Source organism: Salmo salar, chromosome ssa12 (genome assembly GCF_905237065.1).
Source record: "Salmo salar chromosome ssa12, Ssal_v3.1, whole genome shotgun sequence".
Taxonomy (NCBI): Eukaryota; Metazoa; Chordata; class Actinopteri; order Salmoniformes; family Salmonidae; genus Salmo; species Salmo salar.
In genome coordinates this window covers 18,846,232-18,873,991 of record NC_059453.1, presented here as the reverse complement: position 1 = coordinate 18,873,991, position 27,760 = coordinate 18,846,232, and the positions used below count along the sequence as shown (strand labels likewise).

The 27,760-nt window shown below is 43.3% G+C and overlaps 2 protein-coding genes across 4 annotated transcripts in view; both read right to left on the bottom strand.

The window, feature by feature from the left end:
* Positions 1-204: 204 nt before the first annotated feature.
* Positions 205-6,152, bottom strand: LOC106564396 (zinc finger protein 135-like). Of its 3 annotated transcripts, none has more exons than XM_014130478.2 (3): positions 5,854-6,152; positions 4,152-4,329; positions 205-2,621 (listed from the first exon to the last, which is right to left on the bottom strand). In XM_014130478.2, exons 1-3 carry the CDS (start codon positions 5,860-5,862, stop codon positions 841-843), a joined length of 1,968 nt encoding a protein of 655 aa, XP_013985953.1. In that variant the 5' UTR covers positions 5,863-6,152; the 3' UTR covers positions 205-840. The 3 variants fall into 3 exon arrangements, with proteins under 3 accessions (XP_013985953.1, XP_045546925.1, XP_045546926.1); XM_045690969.1 differs by having other exon boundaries at positions 4,164-4,329; positions 5,854-6,149; XM_045690970.1 differs by lacking the exon at positions 4,152-4,329 and having other exon boundaries at positions 5,854-6,149.
* A 14,944-nt stretch (positions 6,153-21,096) lies between these two features.
* Positions 21,097-27,760, bottom strand: part of LOC106564400 (zinc finger protein 271-like) — a 92,791-nt gene continuing 86,127 nt past the window's right edge. The window contains exons 2-3 of the mRNA XM_045690971.1: positions 26,729-26,888; positions 21,097-23,632 (exon numbers count right to left, since the gene is read on the bottom strand). Of these exons, the coding sequence (XP_045546927.1) occupies positions 21,981-23,632; positions 26,729-26,888 (1,812 nt within the window). The 3' untranslated portion in view covers positions 21,097-21,980. The remainder of the gene's footprint in view (positions 23,633-26,728; positions 26,889-27,760) is intronic.

Genomic DNA, 27,760 nt, shown 5'->3' with positions numbered 1-27,760 from the left:
TGTTCTAAATGAATTAGGCCCTAATCTATGGATTTCACATGACTGGGAATACAGATAACTTTTTTTTAAAGGTAGTCAGTATCTGGTGTGACCACCATTTGCCTCATGCAGTGTGACATCTCCTTCACATAAGACAATAGATTTCATGTATTGTTGTATTGAATACATGTGTTCTGAAAATTACTACCTGGGACTCAGTGAAACTTAAATGAATAATTATTTATTATCAGCAAGCTGGAGAGGTTCCAACAAACTTAATGCACCATAGTACACGTCGGTCAGGAGCTCTTTCGGGGCAGTCCTGTTAAGTTCTCTTATATACTGCTTACACAGACAAGTTATATTTGCATGATTTACATTATTCATAATTAATTAATCATTAACATTTGGTTCCTGCATGTGACTGGCACCATCTCCTCTCTTAACTTATAGAACATATTCTGGGCCTTCTGACAAAAGGTCTGAGGGGGTAATGACCGTCTCCCCCTCATCTCTACCCAGCACCTACAGGACCCAATGACTGTATGAGGTAAGATGTACAATTCAAGGCTCTCTCCTCAGACAACATTTCCCTCACACATGAATATGAACCTCCTATTGTTGAAACATTATTCTACATTATTTAATGGTTAATAGGAGTTAATGAAATAAGATACAGCTCTGAATACCCCCCCCCCCCCACCCCACACACACAGCACTCCTACTCCAAGACACTTGATACATATGGATCCAGAGCTGCATAATATGCTACACAGGTTACCATGGTAATCAGACTTAGTAAACTGTTAGAGAATGGGAGATGGATGACTGTTTACAATATATTTTCTATTGAACCTTTATTTAGGGATCTGGAACCGGTGCTGGAGAGGAGGGAGATAAAAGAAAACATGTTTGTGCTTCCTTGTGTTTTTTCAGTGACCCTGAATGAGCAAAGCTCTTTCCACATAGACAGGAGTAAGGTTTCTCTCCAGTGTGTATTCGCTGGTGTGTAGTCAGGGTGAAATCTAGAGCAAAACTCTTCCCACACTGATCACAGCTATATGGCTTCTCTCCTGTGTGTATGCGTTGGTGTTTAGACAGGTTTCCTGATTGATTGAAGCTCTTCCCACAATGCTCACAGCTATAAGGTTTCTCTCCTGTGTGTATGCGTTGGTGTCTAGTCAGTTCTAATGATTGATTGAAGCTCTTCCCACACTGATCACAGCTATAAGGCTTCTCTCCTGTGTGTATGCGTTGGTGTGCAATCAGATTGGAATCTCGAACAAAACTCTTTCCACACTGATAACAGCTATAAGGCTTCTCTCCTGTGTGTATGCGTTGGTGTATAGTCAGGGGTCCTGATCGATTGAAGCTCTTCCCACACTGATCACAACTATAAGGCTTCTCTCCTGTGTGTATGCGTTGGTGTGTAATCAGGTCTCCTGATCGACTGAAGCTCTTCCCACACTGATCACAGCTATAAGGCTTCTCTCCTGTGTGTATGCGTTGGTGTGCAGTCAAGTTTCCTGAATAATTGAAGCTCTTCCCACACTGATCACAGCTGTAAGGCTTCTCTCCAGTGTGTATGCGTTGGTGTGTGGTTAGGGCTCCTGAATGATTGAAGCTCTTCCCACACTGATCACAGCTATAAGGCTTCTCTCCTGTGTGTATGCGTTGGTGTATAATCAGGGATCCTGAATGATTGAAGCTCTTCCCACACTGATCACAGCTATAAGGCTTCTCTCCTGTGTGTATGCGTTGGTGTGTAGTTAGGTGTCCAGACGTATAGAAATTCTTCCCACACTGATCACAGCTATAAGGCTTCTCTCCTGTGTGTATTCGCTGGTGTGTAGTCAGGTGTCCTGACGTCCAGAAATTCTTCCCACACTGATCACAGCTATAAGGCTTCACTCCTCTGTGTACTCGCTGGTGTGTAGTCAGGGAGAAATCTTGAGCAAAACTCTTCCCACACTGATCACAGCTATAAGGCTTCTCTCCTGTGTGAATGCGTTGGTGTCTAGTCATGGCTCCTGAATTACTGAAGCTTTTCCCACATTGATCACAGCTATAAGGCTTCTCTCCTGTGTGTATGTGTTGGTGTGTGGTCAGATGTACTAATTGATTGAACCTCTTCCCACACTGATCACAGCTATAAGGCTTCTCTCCTGTGTGTATGCGTTGGTGTCTCATCAGGGCTCCTGATTTATTGAAGCTCTTCCCACACTGATCACAGCTATAAGATTTCTCTCCTTTGTGTACGCGCTGGTGAGTAGTCAGGTCTCCTAATTGATTGAAGCATTTCCCACAATCAAAGCAAGGGTAAGGCCTCTCCCCTGTATGAATTCTCTGATGAGATTTTAAGGTTTTAGATGCAGCAAAACTCTTCCCAAACTGAGAGCAGTGGTATGGTTTCTCTCCCGTGTGAATCCGTTCCGGAATTATCAAATCCTTCTGTTTAGCAAAACTCTTCCCATAGTCAGAGCAGCTGTGGTGAGATTCCTTCCCTATACTTCTATGCTGGTGTTTCTTGAGGTGTTCTGATCTGGAGAGACTCTTCTCTTTCTTGTCAGCATCATGATGTTGTTGAGGCTCCCCAGATGATAAGCCCCTCTCACTGAGAGAGCAACAATTAGGGATGTCCTCTGTGAAACAAGACATTGAATAATTAAGTTTTGTAAAATATGGGTCCATAAACAGATGGGCGTTACATGAAATAAATGCCTTTTGCATTCCTTAGATATTTTTCCAGTAATAATTGTGCACCAATATTCATTTTTAAATCTCTGTTATATTAAATAAAGTGACGTTTTATACAGAACACACAGAAAATTCAATTAATCAGATTTTTAATATGAATAAACTCTAGCTAAATGACATTTCAGCATTTTGAGTACAGTTACAAGCGCAGAATAATATGATTATTGTGAATAGTCAATAGTACAAGAGTTTGATTTAAACGTTGACATGCTTTGAAAGAACAATATCCCTAATAAACCTGTTTACGGACACATCTGAAATCAGGCGACCTGATGTGACTTTGATAAATGAAAAATTGGCAATCAAAATATACTTTTTACGACAGCGACCATGTTATTTTTTTTTAAAGCATATTGAATCTGAGTTTGCACAAATAAAGTTTGTATGTGAAACTATTTCTAAGCTGCATACTTTCAGTTTTTCCTGAACTCACTGCCCTCGGTCAAAATAAGTTAGCTTGAGCTGCTTGTGTTAGCACATACACAGATTAAATACACCTCTATAACTCTGATTAAAGTGTTTACATGTCCTAATCATTCTAAAGATTGCTCAGAAAACCAGGTGTTTTTAAAGACATATGCTTCCTTCGTTTATGACCTTACACCAATAGAGATCAGCAGAGTAAGATGTTTACATGACTAACGCCATACTCGGCCTACTGCCATAATCAGTTTAATAGGAAAATATTAGTGTGCATGTAAAGCCCTAGTTATTTGGTTACTTTGACAGTAATTTCTGAACATTATTTATTTCATGTAATTAGTGATTAAAATGAGGGACAGTAAATCAAAGTCAACCCTGTTACATGAACTGAACTCTTGTTTTAATATGGTGAAACTATTCTTTAAAAAAATATTTTTTGCATAAGAAACATTGAACATCTAATAGCCAAATCATAGAGTAAAAGGAGGTGAGCTGGTTCTACTTTTTGTAAATTCTCTGCTGTTTTGTGGTGGAAAACTGAGCATCTCAACCCTTCTATCCATACACAGACATGCTAGAAATGTTTTAACAATAACTTTTTTTTGTCAAGATTGCATTCAATTGCTACTCAATACTAGCTTCCATTCCCCCTGTCACAAGCAGATTCATGGCTGATTTAAAGGACTATTTTACCAATGTAATGTTTTTGTTGTTTTCACTAGTCCCCTGTTACGGTCAACCCTGTTACTTTATTTAGCACATTGGCTCTTACTATAGGATTTATATTTCATTTAACCTCTTGAGATGGCAAAACATGTGTTTTATTAAGTTGAACACGTCATCTTTATGACAGAATGTTAAAATGATGTGTAATCAAACTTTTTTTTATACCAAGTTACACTTAAAATTGGGTGGAACGACCAGATATTTTCATCAATATATAACTAATCAATTAATTGTTACAGAAGCGGACTGTAGTCTAATCTACACACCATGGTTCTTACTTAATGAAATCAAATCTCCATCTTCCTTCTCTTCTTCTCCTCCTCTCTCAGTTCCACTCTGCCCCGGTGTTTTCCTGCAGTCGACCAGACCCAGCAGTAAAGCGGTACTGGGAGACGTTTGACCTGGGGACTCCGGGAGGGTAGAGGGGAATCGGCTAGCTTTGTCCTGTTGGACACAATTAGTATTCAACATAGATTAATATTAAACCAATTATTTTATTAATTTAGTCTAGACCTCTGATTTGGGTGCATTTAGACCTCTGATTTGGGTGCATCCTTCAAATATCTCCATTTTCCTTTAATGTTCAATTGTTCACTACAACCCACAAATCTAAGAGCATTGGGTTGGTGGAGGCATGGGCTAGTTTCCACCATATATCTCATACCAGAAATGTCCCGTCAAACAGCGAGGAAGAGGTGAAGCGAGAGGGATAACTGGGCCCAAAATCTGGCTTCTGCCTTATTTGATCGAATATACATTTTGTAAAGATTAGGTTGTTAGGAGTGTATTGGTAAAAGTAGGACACTTCAGGGAAGTCAGGAACCAATATACACAGTCAGTTAGGAAAGCAAAGGCTAGCTTTTTCAAACAGAAATGTGCATCCTGCAGCACTAACTCCAAAAGGTTTTGGGACACTGTAAAGTCCATGGAGAATAAGAGCACCTCCTCTCAGCTGCCCACTGCACTGAGGCTAGGAAACACTGTCACCACTGATAAATCCACGATAATCGAGAATTTCAATAAGCATTTCTCTACGGCTGGCCACGCTTTCCACCTGGCTACCCCAACCCCGGCCAACAGCTCTGCACCCCCCGCAGCTACTGGCCCAAGCCCCCCCGCTTCTCCTTCACCCAAATCCAGTGCACATCTATCACTCCAGTGTTAATTGCTAAATTGTAATTACTTCGCCACTATGGCCTATTTATTGCCTTACCTCCTTTCTTCATCTGCACACACTGTATACTGATTTTCTATTGTGTTATTTACTGTACTTTGTTTATCCCATGTGAAACTCTGTGTTGTTTTCGCACTGCTTTGCTTTATCTTGGCCAGGTCGCAGTTGTAAATGACAACTTGTTCTCAGCTGGCCTACCTGGTTAAATAAAGGTGAAATAAAAAAATTATATGGGAGTAGTGCCTGGACGTCACTAGTTACCACAAACAAAGCCATAAACCACGCCCATTTCTAAATTGTATCTTATTAAAATGTGATTTTCACCCTAACAACACTTCTAGCTCTATGCCTAACCTTGAATAAATGAAAATGCGATATAGACGTTTGTGGCTGTGGAACAAGTGGAAACACACGTCTGCCCTCTCATTGGCTATAATGGTCCCACCTGATCTTGCCTCTTTACGGATTGCCTTCCATTGTTGAAAACATTTATTTTCTTTGTTAGAACGGCCACTTGAGTATCTGGTCAAATAATAGATAATGTGTTCGAAAGGAATTTGAACACTTTGGGAGGAAGGAGAGATAATTAGTTAATAGTCACAGATTCCTAAACATGATATAGTAGTAGGCTACTTTGAAGAAGAAGAAAAATCGCAACAAGTTTTACCGTCATGTTTTTTTTTTTGTTGAACCGTTTAAACCCAACACAGGAAGTGGAGGATCAAAGACGATGAAAACTAGGCCTAGACATTTTGTACAACAAAGCAGACTTATACTGTTAAAGCCAGACTTACCCGATCCATTGTGGAAGCTATTGTTTCTTTGTATGGAATGAAATGTTGTAGGCTACAGTACAGTTAGACTACTTTGTTGTAGTGTAGAGATCATGACTAAGGAGTTGTGGAGAGAAAATTCGATTCCCAATGCTGTAAATGATGCGTCCCTAGACCAGAGCAATCAAACATCTATTTCAATATCAAAACGGAATTAAGTTCAAACAAATAAACGTCTCATGTAGCCTAATATTACTTCAGAAAGTTCCTGGATAACATTTTACGTGATCTATAAAATTCAAGTCAAGAAAACGTTCAACACCCCATTTCGCTAAGAATCTTGTTGTCTGCTATCGTCTACCCTTGCCTGGCAGTAATTTAGAACACATGCGCAAAGAGGGAGTATCTGAATAGGCGTTTTACATTTATTTATTTTTTATTAACAACAAATCAATACAGGAAGTACATATGGGAACACAAGTTTATATAAATAATATACAAAGGACAATTGGGCTAGGGGCACAATATCACATTACACAAGGACTTTAAGGGACATACGTACACTTATTGTCTAACAGATTTTTTGTTAGTAGAGTATTTAATTGTCTTAAAGTACAGTTCAATTTATTTTTGTAAGGTAAGAAAATGTGGTGTTTTGTTTGTAAATTTACATTTGTGAATATGAAATTTGGCCAAAAGAATAATGAAATGAATTACATAAAATTGTTTCAGGTTATTTCTATCGTAAGTAAAGAATCCAAGCAGTACATCTCTCCACAATAGTGTAAGATCTTCATAAATGTGTTCAATTATAAATCTACTGATGTCTTGCCACAGTTTTCTTACATGAATACAAAGCCAAAAAAGATGCAACACTGTTTCTGGGTGGTCATTACAAAAGGAACCATTTGAGATGATGTTAACCTTAAACTTCTTCATATAGTGGTTAGCAGGATAATATTTATTAATAATTTTAAAGAAAACGAGCTTCATTTTGTTAACAAGTAGGTATGTGTGTGGCAACATCCAAACTTTTTTCCAACAGATATTATCAATAAATCCGTTCCAATAATGCATGACATAAGGTATAGATAGATACAACATCCTGCTGAAACAAGGTTCGTATCGCTCTGTTGTTGAATGGTAAAAAGAGAAACAAATCTTTCCTACTGATGAGTCAACAGGGTTAATGGAAGGTAGGCTCTGAGGGCCAGGTCTTGACACGTTCCTGAATAATAAAGCAACACCTGAGGGAATGGCATCTAAAACAATTGCAAAATCTTTAGGTGTTACAGGGACCTTGTAAAGTGATAAGAATTCCTTACCTGAATAGGCTTCTCGTGGGGGGTGTCTGAGAATTCCTAATTCTGGTCATTCGCTGCTGCTATAATGGCAGCTCCAGCACAGATAGGACAAAGAGCTGTTTGTGCAAGTCTTTGCAATGGGTGCATCAAACCTAATTCACAAGTATTCTCTGGACAAAAATAAACATAAGTCCTGTGGTGGAAAAAGAACCCAATTGTCATACATGAGTCAAAGTAAAGATAACATAATAGAAAATGACTCAAGTAATAGTGAAAGTCACCCAGTCAAATTCTACTTGAGTAAAAGTCTAAAAGTAATTGGTTTCTAATATACTTATGTATCAAAATAAATGTAATTGCTCAAATATACTGAAGTATTAAAAGTAAATGTATGAATAATTAAAATGTCTAATGTTAGCTAGCTAATGACAAGCTCATCTCTGCTGCCTGAATGCTTTCGAGTTTCTCTCGTCTGGGTTTCTTGCTGTTAGCTATCACATGGACAAGCAGTAGCCTACTGCAGTAGTAAGACTACACGAATTACCAACATTTTATTTTTATGCTAGCTAATGAACATTAGTTGATTGTAACATTGACACTGTCTGTGTGCTGACTACAGGTTTAACTAACGTTAGTTGATTGTAACATTGACACTGTGTGCTGACTACAGGTTTAACTAACGTTAGCTGATTGTAACATTGACACTGTGTGTGGACTACAGGTTTGGAGGCCACTCTAAAGATGAACCTTCTATCCTAAAACATGGTACATGATTAAACATTAAGGCGCAATAAGTTGTGTTATCGTGAATATATATACTCAGCTAGAGGAGAGAACATGATAAATGAAAAATATCATTTATTCCTCTTCTTTCTCAACTTTCACTCAATTTCTCTCTCTTTCTCCTTCTCTAGGATCCGTCGCTCCACCCCACTGTCTCTGTCTGCGTCTCCTCTCCCTGCCCTAGTACAGTCTGTCATGTCATGAGGGACTCTCTTTTCCATGATCATCTATTCTCCGTGGCCCCTCTCCGAGCTGCACCTGTCCGCCCTGGACCATCGCCTAGCGCCCGTGCTCAGAACCTTGAGCCGTTGCCAGGAGCAACAGTGTAGCCGCCATGGAGGAGGCGAGGATGATGTCACTCATTATAAGACCTTGGTTACACCTGTGACACATGCAGGGTAGTCTCTTAGAAAAAAGTATTCCAAATGGGTTCTTCGGCTGTCCCCATAGGAGAACCCTTTTGGGTTCCAGTTGTGTTGTGACAAGGTAGGGGTGGTATACAAAACATAGCCCAATTTGGTAAAATACCCAAGTCCATATTATGGAAAGAACAGCTCAATTAAGCAAAGAGAAACAACAGTCCATCATTACTTTAAGTCATGAAGGTCAGTCAATATGGAAAATGTCAAGAACTTTGAGTTTCTTCAAGTGCAGTCGCAAAAACCATCAAGCACTATGATGAAACTGGCTCTCATGAGGACCCCCAGAGGAAAGGAAGACCCAGAGTTACATGAAGAGGGTAAGTTCATTAGAGTTAACTGCACCTCAGATTGCAGCCCAAATACATTCTTCACACGGTTCAACTAACAGACTGTAACGCCTTGGCCATAGAGAGGGGTTTTTGTTCTTTATTTTGTTTAGGCCAGGGTGTTACATTGGGTGGGCGTTCTATGTGCATTTTTCTATGTTGGTTTGTTTCGTTGATTTTGGCCTTGTGGCTTCCAATCAGGCACAGCTGTAGAGTGTTGTTGCTGATTGGGAGTCACACATAAGTGCCTGTTTTTCCGTTGGGGTTTTGTGGGTAATTGTTTCTGTTGTGTGGTTTGCACCTGACAGCACTGTTTGGCTGTCGGTTTTCTTGTTTTGTATAGTGTTCTTTCTGTTATTAAATTCAATGATGAACACTAACTCCGCTGCGCCTTGGTCTACTCTCTCTCCCGACAGCCGTTACACAGACATATCTCAACATCAACTGTTCAGAGGAATCAGGCATTCATGGTCGAATTGCTGCAAAGAAACCACTACTAAAGGACACCAATAAGAAGAAGAGACTTGCTTGGGCCAAGAAACACGAGCAATGGACATTAGACGGGTGGAAATCTGTCCTTTGGTCTGATGAGTCCACATTTGAGATGGTTCCAACCGCCGTGTCTTTGTGAGACACAGAGTTGGTGAACGGATGATCTCCCCATGTGTGGTTCCCAGCATGAAGCATGGAGGAGGAGGTGTGGGGGTGCTTTGCTGGTGACACTGTCGGTAATTTATTTAGAATTCAAGGTACACTTAACCAGCATGGCTACCACAGCATCCTGCAGCGATACGCCAGCCGAGCTGGTTTGCACTTAGTGGGACTATCATTTGTTTTTCAACAGGACAATGACCTAAAACACACCTCCAGGCTGTATCAGGACTATTTGACCAATAACAAGAGTGATGGAGTGCTGCATCAAAATGAAGTGATGGCGGGGATGACTGTCGTCTTACCGGCTCTTAACCAACCATGCTATTTTGTTTGTTTTTTCGCGTTGTTCGTAGCTTGTTTTGTACATAATGTTGCTGCTACCGTCTCTTATGACCGAAAAGAGCTTCTGGACATCAGATCTGCGATTACTCACTTAGATTAGACAAAGAGTTTTTCTTCAATGAGCTGGACGAGAGGGATATACTACCCGACCAGGCCCAGATTCCCATCATTCGCTGAAGAAGGAAACTGAGATTTTGCGGAAAAAGATCCGGGTGCCTTGTGAGGATCAGGTGACAAATGGCTAATCTGCCTTTGCCTTCCGTCCTGCTAGCTGACGTTAAATTGCTGGAAAATAAATGGGACGAACTGAAAGAACATATATCCTACCAATGGGACATTAAAAACTTTAATATCTTATGTTTCACAGAGTCGTGGCTGAACGACAACATTAAGAACATACAGCTGGCGGGTTATACACTCTATCGGCAGGATAGAACTGCAGCCTCTGGTAAGACACTTATGCATATTTGTAAACAACAGCTGGTGCACGATATCTAAGGAAGTCTCAAGATTTTGCTCGCCTGAGGTAGAGTATCTCATGATAAGCTGTAGACCACACTATCTACCTAGAGAGTTTTCATCTGTATTTTTCATAGCTGTCTACATACCACCACAGACCGATGCTGTTACTAAAACCGCACTCAATTAGCTGTATACCGCCATAAGCAGAAAGCTCATCCAGAGGCGGCGCTCCTAGTGGCCGGGGACTTTAATGCAGGGAAACTTAAATCAGTTTTACCTCATTTCTATCAGCATGTTAAATGTGCAACCAGAGGGTAAAGAATTCTAGACCACCTTTACTCCACACAGAGAGACACATACAAAGCTCTCCCTTCGTTTGGCAAATCTGACCATAATTCTATCCTCCTGTTTCCTGGTTACAAGCAAAAATTAAAGCAGCAAGCACCAGTGACTGTCTATAAAAAAGTGGTCAGATGAAGCAGATGCTAAACTACAGGACTGTTTTGCTAGCACAGACTGGAGTATGTTCTGGGATTCAAATTAAATCAAATTTTATTAGTCACATACGCTGAATACAACAGGTGTAGACCTTACTGTGAAATGCTTACTTACGAGTCCCTAACCAACAATGCAGTTAAAAAAAAATATGGATAAGAATAAGAGATAAAAGTAACAAGTAATTAAAGAGCAGCAGTAAAATTGCAATAGCAAGACTATATACAGGGGGGTACTGATACAAAATCAATTTGCGGGGGCACCGGTTAGTAGAGGTTGTTAGGTGGAGCGGCACAGGGGAACCCAAGAGCAGACTCAGATGAGGAAACTGGATGAATAAATCAAAATATTTATTGCCAAACAGGGAGAGATGGAGTGCAGGCCAGAGGAAGCTCGGGTGGTTGTAGGAAACCAGATGTGGAGGCTGAGGTTGGAGTGAGACACGGTAAACATGTCCGGAGGGAAATCCAAGAGAGTGATAGTGAGCTGAATCCAGAACAGGTTAGCAGGGTGGTGAGATGTGGAACAAGAAACAGGTATCAGAGTCAGAGCGGCAAAACTGCAGTGAGGATAAACGGCATCAGGCAGGGAAACAGGCACAGCAGGGTAACAGGATCTTGAATAATCATAAATAGCTAGAAGCATAAACTGACTGAGCAGAGATTACGATCTGGCAGAGTGGAAGTGGCAGGACTGAGTATTTGTAGAGGTCTTGATTATGGAACGGGTTGCAGCTGGTTGGGATCTGCTCTGACTCCAGCACAGCTGTCTCCAATCACACAGAGGGAGAGGGAGAGAGAGAGTGTGTACTGGGGGAGTGGCTACAGGTCAAGAAGACACCGGATGAACACAAGAGGGCATAGCAGGAGCAGATGTGACAGTCTGGGTGTGAGGTATGGAAATCCTGTAAGAGGGAGGGATCCAGAATGTGATGATGTCACACCCAGCAGCGCTCCTCAGGCCCGTATCCCTCCCAGTCCACCAGATACTGCCAACCGCGGCCCTGACGGCGCACATCCAAAAGCCGCCGGACGGTATAGGCAGGATGGTCGTCGATAAGCCGAGGGGGTGGAGGAGCTGCTGCAGGAGGGGACAGAGGACTGGAGCAGACTGGTTTAATTAAGGACACATGGAAGGTGGGGTGGATTTTGAGAGAGTCTGGGAGTTTCAGATGCACAGCAGAGGGTTTTATGACACGATCACTCTCAAAGGGAACAATGAATCGAGGGGCTAGTTTTTTGGAAACTACATTCAAGGGCAAATCCTTACATGAAAGCCATACCTTTTGGCCTGGAGTGTAGACTGGGGCTGAAGCACGGTGACGGTTAGCTTGGGATTGGGTCCTGGCGGAGGCATGAAGAAGAGCAGCCCGGGCCCTCCTCCAGGTGTGATGACAACGGCGCATGTGGTCCTGGACTGAGGGCATCGCTACCTTGACCTCTTGGGCAGGGAACAAGGGGGGTTGGAAACCCAGATCACACTCAAAGTGTGACATACCTGACGAGGCGTTGATGAGGGTGTTGTGGGCATATTCCACCCAGGGTAGCTGGGCACTCCAGGAGGAAGGGTTAGCCGAAGTCACACAGCGTAGGGCAGTCTCCAACTCCTGGTTGGCCTGCTCGGTCTGGCCATTAGTCTGGGGATGATATCCAGATGAAAGGCTAACATTAATACCAAGTTCTGTGCAGAAGGCTCTCCATACCTGGGAAGTAAACCGGGGTCCCCTGTCAGAAATGATGTCAACAGGGATGCCATGCAGCCGCAGCACATGGGATACCAGCAGGTCCGCAGTCTCCCTGGAGGAAGGAAGCTTGGAGAGGGGAATGAAGTGAGCCGCTTTGGAAAATCTGTCAATAATAGTGAGGATGACTGAGTTACCGTTAGATGGGGGAAGACCAGTGACGAAGTCCAGAGCTATGTGTGACCAGGGGCGACTGGGTATGGGAAGAGGGCGAAGAAGACCGGACGTAGGTTTGGTGGAGGTTTTGTTCCGGGCACAGACCGAGCAGGCTGAGATGAATTCCCGAGTGTCTCTCTCCATGGTGGGCCACCAAAATCGCTGATGCAAGAAGGCGACAGTCCGATTCATGCCAGGGTGACAGGTGAGGTGAGTAGAATGGGCCCACTGAAGAACTTCAGAGTGAACTGAATCTGGCACAAACAGATCCTTACAAGGACCGTTTCCTGGATCAGGCTGGTTCAGCTCAGCCTGGCAAACACGGGACTCAATCTCCCAGGAGACAGCAGGAGGATGGCATAATAGTTTCTGGCTCGGAACCTGTGTTGTCTGCTGGGAACTGACGGGAGAGGGTGTCAGGCTTGGTATTCTTAGATCCCAGTTTAGTGTGAGTATGAAGTTGAATCTTCCGAAAAACAATGCCCACCTGGCCTGCCGAGAGTTCAGACGTTTGGCGGCCTGGATGTAGGCTAGGTTTTTGCGATCCGTCCACACAATGAAGGGGAGGACTAAACCCTCTAACCAGTGATGCCACTTCTCAAGAGCCAGCTTCACGGCCAGAAGTTCCCAGTTTCCTATGTCAAGATTTCTCTCTGCAGGTGAGAGCTTGCGGGACAAGGCATATGGCTGTAGCTTCTGATCCAAGGGTGAACGTTGAGACAGAACTGCACCTATCCGGGTGTCGTAAGCATCCACCTCGAGGACGAACTGGAGTTCTGGGTCTGGCTGGGTAAGGATTGGAGCGGAAGTGAAGAGGTGCTTGAGTTCCTGGAACCCTGATTCTGCCTCAGGGGACCAGTGTAACGGCGTGGAGGTGAGAGTGGTGAGAGGAGCTGCCAAACGACTGTAGTCATGGATGAAACGTCTATAAAAATTGGCAATCCCCAGGAAACGCTGTAGCTGCTTCAGATTTGCGGGTACAGGCCACTCTGTGACTGCCCTAACCTTGGCAGGGTCCATTCATAGCTGTCCTTGTGCAATGATGTAACCCAAGAAGGACACAGAGGAAACATGAAACTCACATTTCTCAGCCTTAACAAACAGCTTACTCTCCACCACCTGTTGGAGATCTTGGTGAACGTGTTGCTTGTGAGCCTCAAGGTCCTTCGAAAAAATAAGAATGGCATCCACATAGACAAAAACAAAACGGCCAATAACATCCCTGAGAACATCATTTACCAGGCTCTGAAAAACAGCAGGGGCATTAGTGAGACCAAAGGGCATGACCAAATACTCAAAGTGTCCAAGTGGTGTGTTGAATGCCATTTTCCACTCGTCCCCCTCTCTGATGCGGACAAGGTGGTAGGCATTCCGGAGGTCGAGTTTAGTGAACACCGTCGAATTTAGTGAACACCGTGGCACCATGGAGGGGGGCAAAAGCAGCACTGATGAGTGGCAAGGGATACTTGTTCGTGACAGTGATACTATTCAACCCACAGAAGACTATGCACGGCCTCAGTGACCCATCCTTTTTCTTGACAAAGAAAATCCCAGCTCCCACAGGAGAGGAAGAAGGCCTGACATGTCTGACAGCCAGGGAATCCTGGATGTATTCCTACATAGCCTCTTGCTCGGGGCGAGAGAGGTTATACAACCTGCTACTGGGGAGAGGAGCTCCAGGCTGAAGCTCGATAGCGCAGTCGTACGGCAGAGAAGGAGTGTGGTACTTAATGAACACAGGAGCTAGACCATGATACTCTGGAGGAACAGAAGACAGGTCCTGGGGTTCTGGAATGGACTGGGGTGCAGACAAGGCAGGTGGAAGGGCAGAAAGTAGACAATTGGAATGACAAAATGTACTCCAAATAGTTACCCTCCCGGTGGCCCAGTCAATCTGTGGGTTGTGTAGCTTTAATCATGGATGACCCAGAACCAGGGGAAAGTAAGGACAGTTGATTATGTGGAAACTGATCTTTTCCTGGTGATTTCCAGAGAGACGCAGGATAACAGGAACGGTTCTCTCCCAGACACGGAAAATGAGCTTTCCATTGAGAGCGTTGGTATCGAGAGGTGAATCAAGTGAAACAGTGTCCAGACCCAACTGGTTAATGACCCCTCGGTCCAGGAAGCTCTCGTCGGAGCCTAAATCGATGAGAGCAGACAGAGGAAAAGCCTGGCTCTGCCACACAAGGTTGGCTTCAAGCAGGGTCCTGGGAGATGATGGGCAGGCGATTTGGCTCAACAGTATATCCCCCACTACTGCTGAGCCCCCTCTTTTGCTGGACACAGGGAACAAGTCCTAGTACTGATACGCCGCTGCCTCTCCTCTGGATATAGACGAGTCCGGCCGAGCTGCAAGGGTTCAGGATTAGAACATGCCTGGAGATGCAATGCAGTCGGAGGAGGAGAGCAAGGCCCTGAAGCAGATGTTATGGGACATGCAATCCTACCTACCCTCTCCCTTCAATGCTCACGGAGACGGTTGTCAATGCGGATAGTGCGAGAAATGAGTTGGTGAGAGAAATGTCAAGTCCATAAGGCTCCTCTCTGAACGAAGGTGCATAACTCACATGCCATTTCAGCCACACTCTGGGAGCCTTGACGAAGGAACAGGAGATGTTTAGCGGCATCCTTTCCACAGACTGGGTGGTCGAAGACCTTCCTCATCTCCTTTGTGAATCTACCATAGGAGAAGCAAATGGGGGACTGTCTCTCCCACTCCCCAGTGGCCCAGGAAAGCGCTGCTCCACGGAGGCAGCCAATCAGAAAATAAATCTTGGCTCATTCACTAGCATAAGAGTAGGGCTGATGCTCAAATACTAGTGAACATTGCACAAGAAAGGCTCTGCAAGCACCGAGATTACCATCGTAGCACTCGGAGTCGGAACAAAAGGCTCCCGGGGCGGAGAAGAATGACTTGGGACTGGTTGTGAGCTCTGGGCGGAGCTCACAACCAGATGTGGAGGCTGAGGTTGGAGTGAGCTGGTTGAGACAGGGTAAACAGGTCTGGAGGGAAATCCAAGGGAGTGATGGTGAGCTGAATCCAGAACATGGTAGCAGGGTGGTGAGATTTGAACAGGAGACATGTACCAGAGTCAGAGCTGCAAAACTGCAGTGAGAGGATAAACAGCGAGTGGAAGTGGCAGGACTGAGTATTTGTAGAGGTCTTGATTATGGAACAGGTTGCAACTGGTGGGGATCTGCTCTGTCTCCAATCACACAGAGAGGGAGAGGGAGAGACAGAGAGTGTACTGGGGGAGTGGCTGCAGGTAAAGAAGACACCGGATGAACACAGGAGGGCATAGCAGGAGCAGATGTGACAGTTGTATGTACATGTAGGTAGAGTTATTAAAGTGACTATGCATAGATGATAGCAACAAAGAGTAGCAGCGGCGAAAAGAGGGGAGGGGGCATTCGATTAGATGTTCAGGAGTCTTATGGCGTGGGCTAGAAGCTGTTTAGAAGCCTCTTGGACCTAGACTTGGCGCTCTGGTACCGCTTGCCATGCGGAGGCCGAGCAGTTGCCATACCAGGCAGTGATGCAACCAGTCAGGATGCTCTCAATGGTGCAGCTGTAGAACCTTTTGAGGATCTGAGGACCCATGCCAAATATTTTCCATCACCTGAGGGGGAATAGGTTTTTATCAATAAGTGCATTGAGGACGTTGTCCCCACAGTGACGTGTATATACCCCAAGCAGAAGCCATGGATTACAGGCAACATCCGCCCTGATCTAAAGGGTAGAGCTGCCACGTTCAAGGAGCGGCACCCTAACCCGGATGCTTATAAAAAATCCCGCTATACCCTCCGACGAACCATCAAACAGGCAAAGCATCAATACATGACCAAGATCGAATCGTCCTACACCGGCTCCGACGCTCGTAGGATGTGGCAGGGCTTGCAAACCATTAGACTATAAATGGCAACACAGACGAGAGCTGCCCAGTGACATGAGCCTACAAGACGAGCTAAACCACTTATATGCTTGCTTCGAGGCAAATAACACTGAAACATGCATGAGAGCACCAGCTGTTCCGGAAGACTGTGTGATCACGCTCTCTGCAGCCGATGTGAGTAAGACCTTTAAACAGGTCAACATTTACAAGGCCGCAGGGCCAGACAGATTACCAGGACGTGTACTGCAAGCATGCGCTGACCAACTGGCAAGTGTCTTCACTGACATTTTCAACCTCTCCCTGTCCGAGTCTGTAATACCAACATGTGTGAAGCAGACCACCATAATCCCTGTTCCCAAGAACACTAAGGTAACCTGCCTAAATGACTACCGACCCGTAGCACTCACTTCTGTAGCCATGAAGTGCTTTGAAAGGTTGGTCATGGCTCACATCAATACCATTATCCCAGAAACGCTAGACCCACTCCAATTTGCATCCTGCCCGAACAGATCCACAGATGATGCAATCTCTATAGCACTCCACACTGCCCTTTCCCACCTGGACAAAAGGAACACCTACGTGAGAATGCTATTCATTGACTACAGCTCAGCGTTCAACACCATAGTGCCCTCAAAGCTCATCAATAAGCTAAGGACCCTGGGACTAAACACCTCCCTATGCAACTGGATCCTGGACTTCCTGATGGGCCGCCCCCAGTTGGTAAGGTTAGGTAACAACACATCCGCCACCCCTTAGGGGTGCGTGATCAGTCCCTTCCTGTACTCCCTGTTCACTCATGACTGCACAGCCAGGCACGACTCCAACACCATCATTAAGTTTGCCGATGACACAACACTGGTAGGCCTGATCACTGAAAATGATGAGACAGCCTAAGGGAGGAGGTCAGAGACCTGGCCGTGTGGTGCCAGGACAACAACCTCTCCCTCAACGTGATCAAGACAAAGGAGATGATTGTGGACTACAGGAAAAAGAGGACCAAGCACGCCCCCATTCTCATCGACGGGGCTGTAGTGGAGCAGGTTGAGAGCTTTAAGTTCCTTGGTGTCCACATCACCAACAAACTAATATGGTCCAAGCACACCAAGTCAGTCGTGAAGAGGGAACGACAAAACCTATTGCCCCTCTGGAGACTGAAAAGATTTTGCATGGGTCCTCAGATCCTCAAAAGGTTCTACAGCTGCACCATCGAGAGCATCCTGACTGGTTGCATCACTGCCTGGTATGGCAACTGCTCGGCCTCCAACCGCAAGGCACTACAGAGGGTAGTGCGTACGGCCCAGTACATAACTGGGGCCAAGCTTCCTGCCATCCAGGACCTCTATACCAGGCTGTGTCAGAGGAAGGCACTAAAAATTGTCAAAGACTCCAGCCACCCCAGTCATAGATGGTTCTCTTTGCTACCGCACGGCAAGCGGTACCGGAGCGCCAAGTCTAGGTCCAAGAGGCTTCTAAACAACTTCAAATGGCTACCCAGAATATTTGCATTGCCCCCTCCCACTTTTACACAGCTGCTACTCTCTGTTATTAGCTATGCATAGCCACTTTAATAACTCTACCTACATGTACATATTACCTCAATTACCTCGACTAACAGGTGTCCCCGCACATTGACTCTGTTCCGGTACCCCCTGTATATAGTCTCGCTAGTGTTATTTTTTACTACTGCTCTTTAATTACTTGTTACTTTTATTTCTTATTCTTATTCATGTTTTTTTAACTGCATTGTTGGTTAGGGGCTTGTAAGTAAGCATTTCACTGTAAGGTCTACACCTGTTGTAATCTGCACATGTGACTAATAAAATTTGATTTGATCTCTTCAGGGTGCCGAAGACATGGATGTCGATTACGGCAGCCCTCTGCACCTCTCTGAATGCATTCAGTTTTACAACTGACTGGGTATCCCTTTCACAGACCACTGTAGTTCTCAGTCAACTGATTCCAACACTCACCTGTCCATTCTCTACTGTGTCTCTTCTGTCTCTTGTGTCAGAGGTGGATATGGAGGCCTTCTTCCTGTTTTGTTAATGAAAGAATGATTGAACAGATGAATGGAAGAATCAATCAATCAATAAAAATCGATCAAAATCAATGATAAAAAACTGAACGTAAACAAAGGGTGGATTACTCTCACTCACCTGAACCACATGAACCCAAAGAGACAGAGTATGAGAATCAGAATAACAACTATGATTCCTACAACTGCATTCTTCAAAGACTTTAGTTCCCCAACGAACATAACAGGAGAACCGAGATTCTCGTAGCCTTTAACAGCACAGGAGGAGCTGCCTGCGTCCTCACTGCAGACTTGTTCTAGGTAGAAGAAGTTATCTTGGGTGTTTCGGTTGGTGAGAATTATGATAGAAAAATTACATATTTACCTTATTTGTTTGATATTAATAGTTAACCATATATACCTAACAATAGTAAGACACTTCTGTCCTATTAATGCTGTTATTTATGGTCTCCACTCTAGCTTCCTGCAGCTCGTGGAGGACAGGGGTTTTACTAGAGATAGCTTGAACCTGACAATTGATTGATGTCTCAGTGATAAAACAAACAGCCACATTCCATTCTATCATTAGTGGTGCATGTGAGACATATGTCTCCGGTCTAACTGAGCCTGCATTCTATAGATGAGATTGTGTCTGTGACTCGAGATAGAGATAGCATGAAGGAATAGAACAAAAATCTCATTGTTTGTTCTCATTCTTGCATCTGGGAAACTAAGCCGAGGAGGGGTCGACCCAGCCTGGCCAATAATTTTTAAGTCCTGTATAACATCTGTTTTTTCATTATCAGTTGGGTTACTCGGTCCAACACTCAAGGGTGTTGGGTCGACCAGCCTCATTATTGCAATAATTTATCAATATTGAATAAAGATGATTGTTTGAAGAAATGACAAAGTCTCTCACTTGATTAGAATATTCCATGACAGATGTTGTCCGTTCTTGTACCAGATGTAGGTGGGGTGGTCAGTCAGAAGACAGGTGGTGCTACAGGTCACCTTCCCTTCCTCTGTGCCAGGAGTCTCCTTCACCTGTAGGTCTGAAAAGGGGTAAATTAAGACAAAAGAGCACAATCATCATTATTTCCACCAATAATATAATGACTTAGACTAGATGATATAATACTGTAAGGACAGTATTACCTGTGACATTCAGAGTTATTCCAGGGAAGCTGTATCCCCATTTTACCTCAGTTATTGTAAATCTAAACTTGTATTCAGCAGAGTCACTCTCTTTCAGGTCTGTGATTCTCAGGGTGGAGTCCTTGTCTGTAGTAGGATGGTACTTCACACTACCTGCACACTCTGGGTCCTGGCTTAGATCTGTAGTAACTCCAGACTCCCATTTGTTGAACCTGGATACTTCTGTGACGTTATTCCAGCTGGGATGTCTATACGTGCAGGTAATGTCCACTGTTGACCCCTTCAAGGCACATATACTCCTCTTGGTGTAAGTCACATTCAAACGCCTCTGACCATGAACACCTGAAACTAAATGTATCTGATAAAATCCTCAAACGATAATGACACGATTTTCAACTGTTTTAGATGTTTTGGACTGGTTCATTTAAATGAATAAAAAATATAGACACTTACAGTGGATTTGGAAAGAATTCAGACCGCTTGACTTTTTCACATTGTTAAGTTAGACTTATTGTAAAATGGATTTAAAAAATAATTATTCTAAAACGGTATAACAAGATAACATGCCATTTTCTACCTTTTATATTATACTGCATAATTTCTACTGGTGTTACTATCCAAGAGTGCACAGATGTGTCTGTTTTTCCCCACATGTTCTACTATTGGTCCACAGGCCTTAATGATTGATGGGGTTGTCAGTCAGAAGACAGGTGGTGCTACAGGTCAGTGTTCTCTTCTATTCCTCTGTGGAGGAAGACACCTTCACCTGCAGGTCTGAATGATTCTAATAAACTATTATAATTAGATATTATATATTACCTGTGACAGTCAAGAGTTGTTCCAGGGAAGCTGCACCCCCATTCTGCATACTGTGTTTTAAATCTGAACTTCTACTGAATCTCTCTCTCTCAGGTCTGTGATTCTCAGGGTGCAGTCTTTCTCTTTAGTCCCAATATACTCAGCACGACCTGCATACTCTGGCACCGAACTCAGGATTTTAGGCAGCTCATTACATTTCTCTTGGATATACCAGTTTGGTTCTGAGACTACATGATAACTTGGATGTTGATATGTGCAGGGCAGTTCCACTGTTGAGCCCTTCACAGCACAGATACTCTGATTGGTGTAAGTCACGTTGAAACAGTTCTGACCCAGAACACCTAAAACAGTAGTAGGCCCAATCATTTATTCAACTAGTTTCTTCTAAAATTATTGCACTCAATAAAAACATAAATGCAAAATGCAACAATGTCTACGATTTTACTGAGTTACAGTTTCATATAAAAAAAATCAGTCAATTGAAATAAATGAATTGGGCCCTAATCTATGGATTTCACAACTCGGAATACAGAAATGCATCTGTTGGTCACAGATACCTTAAAAAAAGTTAGGCAGTATCTGGTGGGACCATTTGCCTCATGCAGTGCGACATCTCCTTCACATAAGACAATGGATTTAATGGTTTTTTTTGTACTGAATACGTGTCGTGGAAATTACTACCAAGGACTCAGTCAAACTTTAATGAATAATTATTTATTATCAGCAAGCTGGAGAGGTTCCAACAAACTTAATGCACCATAGTACATGTCGGTCGGGAGCTCTTTCGGGGCAGTCCTGTTAGTTTTCTTATATACTGCTTACACAGAGAAGTTATATTTTAATGATTTACATGATTCATTAATTAATCATTAACTTTTGGTTCCTGCAAGTGACTGGCACCGTCTCATATATTAACTTATAAAACATATTCTGAGCGTTCTGCCAAAAGGTCTGAGGGGGTCATGACTGTCTCCCCCTCACATCTCTACCCAGCACCTACAGGAACCAATGAATGTATGAGACAAGACGTACAATTTATCTCTTCAGACATTTCCCCAACACATGAATGCACACCTAGTATTGTTGAAACATTATTCTACATTATGAAGTTATTTAATGGATAATATGAATTAATGAAATAAGATACAGCTCTGAACACCCCCACCCCAACACACACAGCACTCCTACTCCAAGACGCTTGATACATATGGATCCAGAGCTGCATATTATGCTACACAGGTTACCATGGTAATCTGACTTAGTTAGATAATGGGAAATGGATGACTCTTTACAAAATGTTTTCTATTAAACTTTATTTAGAGATCTGGAACCGGAGAGGAGGGAGATGAAAGAAAACATGTTTGTGTTTTTTCAGTGACCCTGAATGAGCAAAGCTCTTTCCACATAGACAGGAGTAAGGTTTCTCTCCAGTGTGTGTGAACTGCTGTTTATTTAGGTGTTCTCATGTCCTGAAACTCTTCTCACAGATATAAGGCTTCTCTCCTGTGTGTATGCGCTGGTGTGTAGTCAGGTATCCTGAACGATGGAAGCTCTTCCCACACTGATGACAGCTATAAGGCTATTCTCCTGTGTGTATGCGCTGGTGTATAGTCAGGTGTCCTGATTGATTGAAGCTTTTCCCACACTGATCACAGGTATAAGGCTTCTCTCCTGTGTGTATGCGTTGATGTTTAATCAGGGATCCTGAATGATTGAAGCTCTTCCCACACTGAACACAGCTATAAGGCTTCTCTCCTGTGTGTATGCGCTGGTGTATAGTCAGGTGTCCTGATTGATTGAAGCTCTTCCCACACTGATCACAGCTATAAGGCTTCTCTCCTGTGTGTATGCGTTGATGTTTAATCAAGGATCCTGAATGATTGAAGCTCTTCCCACACTGATCACAGCTATAAGGCTTCTCTCCTGTGTGTATGCGTTGATGTTTAATCAGGGTGGAATCTTGAGTAAAGCTCTTCCCACACTGATCACAGCTATAAGGCTTCTCTCCTGTGTGTATGCGTTGGTGTGTAGTCAGGTGTCCTGACCTCTTGAAACTCCTGCCACACTGATCACAGCTATAAGGCTTCTCTCCTGTGTGTATGCGTTGGTGTATAGTCAAGTTACCGGATAGAGCAAAGCTCTTCCCACACTGATCACAGCTATAAGGCTTCTGTCCTGTGTGTATGCGTTGGTGCATAGTCAAGTTACCGGATAGAGCAAAGCTCTTCCCACACTGATCACAGCTATAAGGCTTCTCTCCTATGTGTATGCGCTGGTGTGAAGTTAGGTCTCCTGATTGATTGAAGCTCTTCCCACACTGATCACAATGATAAGGCTTCTCTCCTGTGTGTATGCGTTGGTGTCTAGTCAGGTCTCCTGAATGATTGAAGCGCTTTCCACACTGAACACAGCTATAAGGCTTCTCTCCTGTGTGTATGCGCTGGTGTATAGTCAGGTGTCCTGATTGATTGAAGCTCTTCCCACACTGAACACAGCTATAAGGTTTCTCTCCTCTGTGTATGCGCTGGTGTGTAGTCAGGGTGTAATCTCGAGTAAAACTCTTCCCACATTGATCACAGCTGTAAGGCTTCTCTCCTGTGTGTATGCGCTGGTGTGTAGTCAGGGTGTAATCTCGAGTAAAACTCTTCCCACACTGATCACAGCTATAAGGCTTCTCTCCTGTGTGTATGCGCTGGTGTATAGTCAGGTGTCCTGATTGATTGAAGCTCTTCCCACACTGATCACAGCTATAAGGTTTCTCTCCTCTGTGTATGCGCTGGTGTGTAGTCAGGGTGTAATCTCGAGTAAAACTCTTCCCACACTGATCACAGCTATAAGACTTTTCTCCTGTGTGTTTGTGTGTAGTCTGGGCTCCTGATTGTTTGAAGCATTTTTTACAATCAAAGCAGGGGTAAGGCCTCTCCCGTGTATGAATTCTCTGATGAGATTTTAAGGTTTTAGATGCAGTGAAACTCTTCCCACACTGAGAGCAGTGGTATAGTTTCTCTCCTGTGTGAATTTGCTCATGAATAGTCAAGTCCTGCTTAGCAAAACTCTTCCCACAGTCAGAGCAGCAGTGGTGAGGTTTCTTCTCTATACCTCTATGCCGGTGTTTCTTGAAGTGTTCTGATCTGGAGAGAGTCTTCTCTTTCTTCTCAGCATCATGATGTTGTTGAGGCTCCCCAGATGATAAGCCCCTCCCTCTAAGAGAGCAACGATTAGCGATGTCCCCTGTGAAACAAAGACATTGAATAGTTAGGTTTTGCAAATATGGGTCCATGAACAGATGGGTCCTTCCATGAAACGAAGGCCTTTTGCGTCCCTTTCATATAGTAGAAATTGTGCACCAGTATTACATTTTAAATCTGTTATTAAATCATATGAATAAAGACTTGCTAAAGTGACAAAATTCTGAATTTTGACAAGTCCCTCCGCCAACCCTGTGTAACTTCTAGATAGATTTTAACCCACCTAATACAATAATCATTCCAAGTTTTACCATCATTGAGTAAAGTTACAAGCGCAGAATAATATCATTATTGTGAATAGTCAAATAGTATAAGGAGTTTGATTTAAACATTGACATGCTTTGAAATAACAATTTCCCTCATAAACCTGTTTACATGGACACATCTGAAATCAGGCTACCTGATGGGACTTTGATAAATGCTGAAAATGGCCAATCAAAATAACATTTCTACCACAGCGACTATGTTAATTTTTGACGCAGTTCGGAAAAATAAGGTTTGTATGTGAAAACCGAAAGTATGCAGCTTAGAAATAGTTTTTCCTGAACTCACTGCAGTCGGTCAAAAGATGTTAGCTTGCGCTGCTTGTGCTAGCACATGCACAGATTAAATACACCTCTATAACTCTGATTTAAGTGTTCACATGTCCAAATCATTCTAAAGATTATTCAGAAAAACAGGTGTTTTTAAAGGCATATGCTTACACCAAACCCAAACCGGCTGCGCACTTGCGCCATCGTGCATAAATATATTTTGTCCCCCCACACCAAACGCGATCACGACACTCAGGTTAAAATATCAAAACAAACTCTTAACCAATTACATTAATTGGGGACTGGTCAAAAAGCATTAAACATTTATGGCAATTTAGCTAGCTAGCTTGCACTTGCTAGCTAATTTGTCCTATTTAGATAGCTTGCTGTTGCTAGCTAATTTGTCCTGGGATATAAACATTGAGTTGTTATTTTACCTGAAATGCACAAGGTCCTCTACGCCGCCAATTAATCCACACATAAAATGGTCAACTGAATCATTTCTAGTCATCTCTCCTCCTTCCAGGCTTTTTCTTCTCTTGACTTTATATTGCGACTGGCAACTTTCATAAATTAGGTGCATTACGCCACTGACCTCGTTCGTCTTTGAAATCAAATCTTATTTGTCACATACACATGGTTAGCAGATGTTAATGCGAGTGTAGCGAAATGCTTGTGCTTCTAGTTCCAACCATGCAGTAACATCTAAGAAGTAATCTAACAATTTCACAACACTACCTTATACACACAAGTGTAAAGGAATGAATAAGAAAATGTACATAAAGATATATGAATGAGCTATGGCCGAACGGCATAGGCAAGATGCAGTAGATGGTATAGATATAGAGTACAGTATATACATATGGGATGAGTAATGTAGGGTATGTAAACATTATATAAAGTGGCATTGTAATAATTGTATCACTAGCCACTTTAAACATCATTTTCATTATTAAAGTGGCTAGAGATGAGTCAGTATGTTGGCAGCAGCCACTCAATGTTAGTGATGGCTGTTTAACAGTCTGATGGCCTTGAGATTGAAAAACAGCTTCTGTCTCTCGGTCCCCGCTTTGATGCACCTGTACTGACCTCGCCTTCGGGATGATAGCGGGGTGAACAGGCAGTGGCTCGGGTGGTTGTTGTCCTTGATCTTTTTGGCCTTCCTGTGACATCGGGTGGTGTAGGTGTCCTGGAGGGCAGGTAGTTTGCCCCTGGTGATGCGTTGTGCAGACCTCACTACCCTCTGGAGAGCCTTACGGTTGTGGGCGGAGCAGTTGCCGTACCAGGCGGTGATACAGCCCGACAGGACGCTCTCGATTGTGCATCTGTAAAAGTTTGTGAGTGTTTTTGGTGACAAGCTGAATTTCTTCAGCCTCCTGAGGTTGAAGAGGCGCTGCTGCGCCTTCTTCACCACGCAGTCTGTGTGGGTGGACCATTTCAGTTTGTCCGTGATGTGTACGCCGAGGAACTTATAACTTTCCACCTTCTCCACTACTGTCCCGTCGATGTAGATAGGGGGCTGCTCCCTCTGCTGTTTCCTGAAGTCCACGATCATTTCAGTCACCCACGTCGGTATAAACAATGAGGAGAGGGCACGTGGACTTGCAGCGCGATCTGCGTCAGAAATAGAACTGACTTCTATTTTAGCCCGTGGCAATGCAGACACTCGTTGGCGCACGCAAGCAGTGTGAGTGCAATAATTGAATAACATAGATTTCTACATTTATTTTGCAACGCTCGCGTCGCGTGTAGTCAGCCTGTTACTTAGGTTATGACCTTACACAAATTAATATAAGCAGAGTGAGATGTTTACATGACTAATGCCATACTCGGCCTACTGCCATAACTAGTTTAATGTCAAATTATGAGTGTGCATGTAAAGCCCTAGTTATTTGGTTACTTTGACAGTTATTTCAGAACATCATTTATTTCATGTAATTAGTGATTCATTTACGTCTGTCCCTCACTAAGGTCAACCCATGTTTTAATATGGTGAAACTGTTCCTCACATGTTTTGGGCAAAAGAAACATTGAACAGTCAAATCATAGAGTAAAAGCAGGTGAGCTGGTTCTAGTCATTTTTATCAATTCTCTGGTGTTTTTTTGTGGAAAACGAGCTAGTGAACCATTTTACCCATAAATCGATATGGTAGAATTGAAGCTTGCATTCAATTTCCACTCCCTGTGGAACAAAACTAGCTGCCATTACCCCCGTCATAAGCAAATGGGTGGCTGATTTAAAGGACAATTTTACCAATGTGAACTAGTGGTTTTGTTTAATCCCCTGTTACTTTATTTAGCACATTGGCACTTACTACAGTATTTAATTTCATAAAACCTCTTGAGATGGGAAAACATGGTTTTATGAAGCTGAACATGTGCTCTTCATGAAAGAATGTTAAAATTAGGTGAAATCAAACGTTTTTGGGGGTGACCACGTTACACTTCTCAAAATTGGGTGGAACTACCAGATATTTTCATCAATATATAATTAACCAATTAATTGTTACAGAAGCAGACTGTAATCTAATCCACATGGTTCTTACTTAATGAAATCATATCTCCATGTTCCTCATCTCCTTCTCGTCTCTCAGTTCCACTCTGCCCAGGTGTTTTCCTGCAGTCGACCAGAACCAGTAGTAAAGTACGGTGAGGCGGTCGACCTGGGGACTCCTGGAGGGTGGAGGGGGACGGGCTAGCTTTGTCCTGTTGGCCACAAGAAGTTTACAGTTGATCATTAAACCAAATATTGTATTAATTCAGTCTAAACCTCTGATTTGGGTGCATCCCTTGAATATCTCCTTTTACCTGAAATGTTCAATCGTTCACTACAACCCACAAATCTAAGAGCATTGGATTGGTGGAGGCATGGGCTAGTTTCCACCATATATCTCATACCAGTCATTTCCTATCAAACAGCGCGGAAGAGGAGAAGCAAGAGGGATAACTGGGCCCAAAATCAGGCTTCTGGCTTATTTGATCACATATACATTTTCGTAACGAGTTGGTTGTTAGGAGTGTATTGGTAAAAGTAGGACACGTGACATCCCAGCAACTTTGAAAGAAAAAAAACACTTTGTATGGAAGTAGTACCTGGTCATCACTAGTTACCACAAACAAAGCCATAAACCACACACATTTCTACAACTGATATTTTTAAATGTGATTTTAACTCTAACCTTGAAAACACTAACTTTATGCCTGACCCTAAATAAATAAAAATACGATATAGACGTTTGACATTGTGGCAACTAGTGGAAACGGATACCTGCCCTCTCTCATTGCCTATAATGGTCCCACCTGATCTTGCCTCTTCCTGATTGCCTTCCAGCTGCGTTTCAAACTCAACAGCCCTCAGCCCTTGAATTGCGTTTTACCTCCGAGTGTACCTTAAAATGTCCCTTGCCCAAGCGAGGGAGAGTGATTATGGGAGAGGCAACGTCCTTGGTGGAAATCTTGAAGTTTAACTTAAAAACAACCAACCTAAAGCTATTAATGTACCTAGTAAGCTAACGTATCTAGCTAGTGTCGAGGAAATATTGGTCCAATAACATTTCTCAGATAACGGAACTTCTGAA

Excerpts from the sequence above, each read along its gene's own strand:
- LOC106564396 (XM_014130478.2), bottom strand. Across the intron at positions 2,622-4,151 it reads TTCATTAAGTAAGAACCATG|AGGACATCCCTAATTGTTGC; the intron begins GTGTGTAGATTA and ends CTTGTTTCACAG.